This window comes from Argentina anserina, chromosome 3 (assembly GCF_933775445.1).
Source record: "Argentina anserina chromosome 3, drPotAnse1.1, whole genome shotgun sequence".
In the NCBI taxonomy this organism is placed as follows: Eukaryota; Viridiplantae; Streptophyta; class Magnoliopsida; order Rosales; family Rosaceae; genus Argentina; species Argentina anserina.
The window spans coordinates 15,562,459-15,570,146 of record NC_065874.1 but is presented as its reverse complement, the minus strand read 5'-3'; the positions used below and the strand labels follow the sequence as shown (position 1 = coordinate 15,570,146).

The following is a 7,688-nucleotide window of genomic DNA, read 5'->3' as shown; positions in this document are numbered from 1 at the left end:
AGTGTGGCAGTAGGTGTGACAGCAGGTGTGACAGTGGGTGTGTCAGCAGGTGTGACATGTAGTGTGACATCGACAGTTAGTGTGATAGGAAGTGTGGCATCGACAGTTAGTGTGATAGGAAGTGTGACAACGGGTGTGACAACAAGTGTGACTACGTGTGTGATAGGTAGTGTGACAGCATGTGTGACATGCTGAGAGGAAATGTCTAAATATGCGAAATTATATTCAAATTTAAAAGGAGATTGGTATGAGTATGCTCAGAATTAAGAGAATAACTAGAATTAGAGAATCTTGAGCTCAGATTTTACCGGAATTGCTTAGAGCACGATTATTGACCACGGTAACCCCTTGCGAGGGTTGCTGCGCCTTATACGGTGGTCAGTTTGGAGTGAGTAGGGTATCAAATGAAAGAGAGGGAAGAGATCTTTCCAATGGTACCAACCACTCTCAAATCCATCATTTGACGTCAAAGTTATGGCCGAAATTAGAATAAGATGATGAAGAAGAAAGGGTAAAATTGTCTGAAAAATATTTAAAAAATGTCTATTTTCTAATTTGGTTCCAAGCTTGTTAACTATATTCTAATTTCTAATCAATTGAGATGACATTCTTATAATTGGGAAATAAGTGGTTACAGTTTTTTTAATTTATGATGGGAAATATTACTTTTTCTAATATGCCCTTTTATTATTAGAAGGTGAATTTTCAATAGAATTACTCACAATAAATGCAGTGTATAAAAATTAAAAATGAGTTTTATTTCATATTTTTAAAATTGGTACTTATATTTTTTTCTACCCGATAGTTAAATAGGACTGTCAATTCCGACACGACTCAAAACCCGCATGAAATAGAGCAGGTAGAACTCACACGATTAAAAAATGGGTCAATAGCGGGTTAACCCCCTATGTCTCATTTAATAAACGGGTTGATTGTGGATCAACCTACTAATACAAATGAACTCGAATGACACGATTAATATAAAATCAAATAAAATCTAAATATAAAATGAACATAGACACGACCCATTTTTAAGGAAGTAGCATTATCTATATTATGATTTTCATAAGTCATTACTCATTTTAAATTAGAATATAGGTAATACAATAAATTATTTTTCCATTATGTTTAAATCTTTTCTTTTAATTGGTTATTTTATACAAAATCGCATGATATATACAATAAATGAATATTTGATAAATTAACAACCTCACCTAAGTAATTTTCTCTGGTCCCCACTTGAGACTAATGTATATTACTAGGAACCTCGCTAAATACATAAGATAATAATTTTTTTTGAAATCTCTATAGGTCTCATCAAATATATAAAGTAATAATTAATTTAATAAAATTTAAAAAATCAGTTAAAATGATTAATGGTTGATCAAATATATAAAAGAAATAGTGAATAAAATTCATAATATAAATTAAGGAAAGTAATTACTTAAATTTATTATTTTAAAGTTATTTTTAGGCATGAAATTATACCAAATTTGAAAAGTGAATAAATATAGAATCCTAGCTAAAATAGACATAGTAGTCAAACTAAACGATATCATCAATTTAGCTGGAATAACAACAAAACTCTCTATAAATTAATAATTCATCGATAAATGAATAAATTTATTCATTTATCGATGATATAATAATCCCGTTAAAATAATAATGTCTTCCGGTCCCGACATTATTCATTTATAGAGGTTTTACCGTATACTAAATGGGTTAAACGAGTTGGTTGAGTTTGAATTTTAATCTTTGACAAGATTATTAAATGCATTGGGTTTGGGTTTGAGTTTGGGTTTATATTAAATGGGTCCGGTCCCGACACGAACTAAATCCGACACGACTCATTAACAACTGTAGTTAACTTAGTAAACTAATGCAAAATTACTAAAAAGTACATAATAATATATAACAATTTAAGAATATGTAACACATTTACACATTACTTCAACTAATTAATAAAATCATAAAGACATAAAAGTTGTCATTTACCAAATGTATTTCTCAAATCCTTGAGATTGGTAATATATAGGTTGATTATCAAGATTCATTAGATGAGTTTAGAAACTCATCTTACTCCTCTAATCCGGCTAAAGGTATATTTCGGATGTCACTAGGATTGAATCCATAAAGGGATACGGATCATCTTTATAAAACATTTGAGATTATGTTCCTCCATGAAAACTGTGATTTTTAATCGGATAATGACAATCAGGATATGTCTATGAATTGATGTGAAGAACTTGAACGGAGAAATAGTTGAATTGATTCATCACCATGCCACTTGAGCTAAAATGCACAGTGTGAGTATGGTTGTAAGAGTTTAAAATCTAAAGCATCAGTAGAATTTTTTTTTTTTTGCAATTATGTTTTGAATTCTACCTAGATTTAGTATAAGGCTTGTCAACGGACCGAGCTTTCCTTCAATTTTGAAAAATAACTGGCCAGGTCAGGCCGGGCTTTGTTGCTTATCCTATGATCTAACCCCACTCATGTATCACGGGCCTTGTGAGCTTTTCCGGACGGGGCCTATCGAGCTTTATTTTGTTTTTAAATATCATAATAATCGAACAATAAATTTCACATGGGATATACAAACATATAATTAATTTTTTGTTCACAATCGTACACATCAATGTCAACAATCATGTGAATAACATTACTCACTAATTATGCAAAAAGCTCAACAACGTAAACATTAAATCTAGTAATATAAATAAATTTTGTTCTTAGTAATGTGGTGACGGAAAAGTCATGTATCATAATTCTAGTTATGAGTCATGAGTGTATATTAATTTAACATATAATTATAAATATATTAGTTTAAATATATATAACTATATGTATATAAATTAGCTTATATATATGTATGATTATATGTATATATACTAATTAGCAGGGTTTTAGCGGACCGGGCTTATGGGCTGGGCATGGTTTCTCACCCCTTATGCTGGTCGGGCCAGACTTTAAGCTCATCTGGCTTGCAGGCCTCTGTCGGCCGACTAGATCCGCGGGCTTAATGATGAGACCTAAATTTTAGTATTTGATTGATCATATATTCTGAAAAATAAGAGAGATGTATGAATATCACTTTGAAGGATTAAAAAATCATTGAGTTTATTGGACGAGGACATTATGGGTACAACACGGAGGTGTAAATACCAAGTCGATAATTTGCAAAAGTAAATAGAGCTCTAATAAGTGGGGAGGTCTAGATGCGATTTTAGAAGAATGAATAGAACTCCCAATAAAAAATGAACTATCATCAATAAATAGAATTCCCTGATTTTGGATATGTATTGTTTTATATAGTCTCTATCCAGAGTGAAGGTTCACTCTAAAGTTTCAGAGTGAAGTTCCAATTTTGGCACATTTTTCGGTCAAATTTTTTCAGTATAAGTGATTCAATATTTAGGTATGCTATTCAAGATCATCTCTACAAAATTTCATCTAATTCGGACATCGTTAAAGTATTGAAATTAAATTAAATCAATGAATGAATTAAAACTGTTTAACGTGAACCGTTCGTGTAAATCTCAATTTTGAAAGCCCAAATCATTGTCAAATTGGATGAAACTTTATAGAGATGATCTTGAATAGCATATCTAAATATTGAATCACTTATGGTGAAAAATTTTGACCGAAAAGTATGTCAAAATTGGAACTTCACTCTGAAACTTCAGAGTGAACCTTCAGATTGAACCTTCACTCTGGATATGAACTGTTGTTTTATATATGTTTAAAACTTATAATTACACGTCTATGTCTAATTAGATTGCCTTGGTGCCTGAGGTTGTTGCCTCTTTAGGCTTGCCTCAGGTACAGACCTGTGTGTAAGATTATATAATCACTGATAATAACAAAAAAAAATATAGGAACAAAACATATTCGCAAAAGTTAAACCAGCAAGTTACTCAGGCCATTCCAATTCTATCCAGTCCACATTCTGAATGTTTCCAAAACCTCTCACAAAAGTGGAAACACACATAGTGCAATCTCTTGCTTCCTCATCAAGAGGATCATGAACTCTCATCCACTTGACTGCATATATTTTGTACGTTTCTAGTGTGTTATACCCTAGTGGAAAAAACTCACGTCAATTATATTTGCAGGATTGACATGGGGATAGCTAGGGACAACTATTTGAAGACAAGTGATTGAGTCAAAAATGATGAGCTAGTCATTGTTTATGTTTAACCTAGAGGGAATTAAATTTACTTTCTACTAAGTCCATCCACATTAGAACAGCACAAAGTAAAACTTGAAAACTTGAGCAGGCATCATGTTTTGACATAATAAAAACTTAGAAAAGTCCACTGAAATACACATCTGTGTGTCTTTTTATGTATATGTTTTACACACAAAGATAACAAATAAGATCATATCATGTGCGGTGCAGCCATTAACTCTCATAAATAAACCAACAAGTTGTAAAACATCTGCACTATCAATATAACAATGTAAAACAATAAGACTCCCTCCAGGGGCGGATTCATTCGTGGCAAAGCCTAGGCAACCTTGACTCGAAGCTTGGAGTGTAGAGTTTTTCCTGGAAAAGCCATGTAAAAAGGGCAAAATATGGTGAAGGTTAGAGGAAGAATACGATTTGCAGAGGTAGGCTGTTATTTTTTTTTTCCAATCTACAACCCAAAACGACGTCGTACTTCTTACTAATTGAGCCGTAATGACGTCGTTTCGTGTATAAAAGACGCAAGTTGCCCGCACAACTCGTCAACTCCTCAAATTAAATATCAATCAAGTCTAATAGGCCAATAGTCTAACAATGTTTCTCTACGTCTTGATCTTTCAGAGACCCAAACCCCAAAACCAAGTTGAAAAGGGTTTTCCCAAAGTTGAATAAGGTTCTCCCATCTCCCCAAATAGGATGTACAAATAATTTTTATTGTTCTTGATTCAATAAACTTATTCATATGTAATGTAAATTAGTTTGTCTGAGATGCTGTGTCATTTTGATAACTTTGATTGAATTTATTGATTTTTTTTATAATTTAGACATGTAAACAATAAATTCTAAAATGTTATTATACCCATAACATGGAAAATACTTGTATCCGTTCCGGTATGGACGTGTGCGTCCAAAATCCTCTTATTTTTATACATTTGGTTAGCAAATATTGTTTGTTTAGCCGATTGTATCAAATAAACAGACGACTTGAGACTACTAACTTTCACAAGTACTGTTCATTTATTTGATGTAAACAACTTAGCAAACGATTTTTGTTTCAATTTATATTTTATATAGATGATCTTTATTAAACCATTAAACTTTTGAACGGTTAACATTATAAAATCACACTACTAAAAGTATAAAAATAAAATAGTGTATATACATGAGCGTTCATACCGATATGGACACAAGTATTTTCCGTACTGTAATTTTTTCACTGAGTTAGATCATATTTTCAAGTGACAAGAAAATTTCTCTTTACCTTGGCTAGCAAATTTCTCTGCATCCGCCACTTACTCCCTCGATGCAATTATATGTTTTACCAAACCCAGTTTAGCATTTCCATTATCCACCCGCATTCGGCTACATGAAGTCCTAACTATGCTGAAATAGTACATGTCGAAAAGTAGTTCAAAGGAATAGTCATGCAAATAATACATATTAATGAGTAGTTTAAATAAATAATATAGGCCATGTGATTTAGGCTATAGACCCTGTCAACTATTTCCACAAATACACAAAACTTGTGTGGAATCAATGATGTTAACCCCGTTATACAAGATCATAACCTTAACGCGAGAGTGATAGCAGCTCACCCCCTCCAGTCCTCGTCACCACAAGTGTCACCTCCATACTCCTTCCAACCTGTCAGCTACAACGGCTTGTCCAGCTTTTTGTAGAGATCACCACAAGTGTTTCAACCATGATGAACTCAGAGAGATACAAAACTCCAGTCTCTAATGGAGCTCGTGTTTCGTATCGGATGATATCGAAATTCAAAAGACCCGGTTAAACATATCTGATCTTTGTCTTCATCGTCGACGGCAGCTCAACCATGCCGGGTCCCGGTCCTCATCTAATGTACGCCATGTCTACCGGTGTGGCTCTTACCACTCTCACCAATGGCAGGTTCAGCCCCCATCACACCTTGATCTACACCGTTAACTCCTTCTTCGGCCCCGACATCGGATCCTTCACCGAATGGCTCGCCTCCCTTGTCGGCGGTTTTGGCTTCGACTTTGGTTCTGAGCTAGCTGACGCCATCCACCACCCTTTCTACTACGTCATCATTCTCGGCCTCCCTCTTTGTATTCTCTACTCCTGGCTCTCCAGACTCTTCCTCCTCCATAAGCTCCTCGATTCCTTCCCTCCGGTGAATCCCCATTTCCCTGTTTCAATAAAAATTGCATTACATATCAAAGAAAGAATCTTTGTTATGCTTTTAATATTGTATTGACAGAAAAATGTGACATACAATTATGTGTTTTGTGGTAAATACAGGTTCCCTTGACAAAGTTGCAATGCATCTTGTTGGTGTCAGCTGGTTCTTTCTCACACTTTTTTCTTGATCACTTGTTTGAGGTAATTTAGAAGCGTCGATTGATAATTGAATGTTGATTGCTTACGTTTACAGATGTTAGTATGTTTTGGTATTTCTGTATTTAATATATGCTAGAAAGTAAGAATGATAATTTGAAATAATGTTCTCTTTATCAAGGATATGAGTTTGGCATTAATTCACATCTAATAGGGATGAACATGAACTATATATCACAGGTATCTAAGTCCAATGATGTCATACATACATAGAGCATTCAGAGTTTTGGCTAGTTAAATTAGTTGAGAGGTTGCCAGACAACTACAATTCTGTGAGTCAGTGGTTTTCTGTGTGACTGAACCTGGAGTTCAATTTAAAGCTAATGATACTTTATTTACTCATTAAGTTTGCAAGTCATGTATATCCTCTTTGCTTTTCAGGAAAATGGGCATTCTAGTATGTATACATGGGTTCTGAGCACTGGTTGGTGGGAGGGCCGTGCACCTATAAATCCAGATGCTGTTGTTGTTGTCGGCGCTTTATGCATTGGCTTACTTGCCGGCTTTATTTACATCAACAGGTGATTGTTTGAGGCAGTTCATGTATGTTTTGTTTTCTCTTTATCTCAAGCATGTGACTAATCTTTGACATGCATGTGATAAATTGTTTTGGCATGCAGAGTTAAGCCTCCTAAGCCTATTAACAAACAATCACCAATTGAATCATTGAAACTAATTATCATAATAGCAAGCCTATACTGCTTTTGGTGCGCAAGCCAAATTTACTTGGTTGATCCTCGTCGGGCAGCAGTTGGTGAAGAAGCTGATCTTGGGGTCATTATGTTTCTCGCCACTTATTTCTTCTTCCCTCATTTCCTGTGTATATTGTCAATGCATACAAGAGGTTATGATGGATTGCAGCTTCCAAAATAACAGCATAGTCCTATTGATAAAGAGCACATGCCACTCTTGCATTCAAGTACAATCAGAGTATAATTTCCCGAGTAATTACCACAGCGTTGAGTTTTGTTATGTTGTAGCCTGTTACGTGATCATCAGGTATATCTCAAAATCTTCTCTTTCATATTTTGTACTGATATATAGTGTTGTATCTTAGTCATAGCTTTACTGATATCTGATATACACTTTGGAACTGATTATTGACTAGAGCTGTACCTTG

At 34.2% G+C, this 7,688-nt stretch overlaps 1 protein-coding gene across 1 annotated transcript; it reads left to right on the top strand.

Annotated features, from left to right (window-relative positions):
* The first annotated feature begins 5,766 nt into the window (after positions 1 to 5,766).
* On the top strand, positions 5,767 to 7,688 carry LOC126787403 (uncharacterized). Its single transcript, XM_050513297.1, has 4 exons — positions 5,767 to 6,344; positions 6,473 to 6,553; positions 6,950 to 7,089; positions 7,189 to 7,688. The coding sequence occupies exons 1-4, from the start codon at positions 6,027 to 6,029 to the stop codon at positions 7,439 to 7,441; spliced, it is 792 nt and encodes a 263-aa protein (XP_050369254.1). The 5' UTR covers positions 5,767 to 6,026; the 3' UTR covers positions 7,442 to 7,688.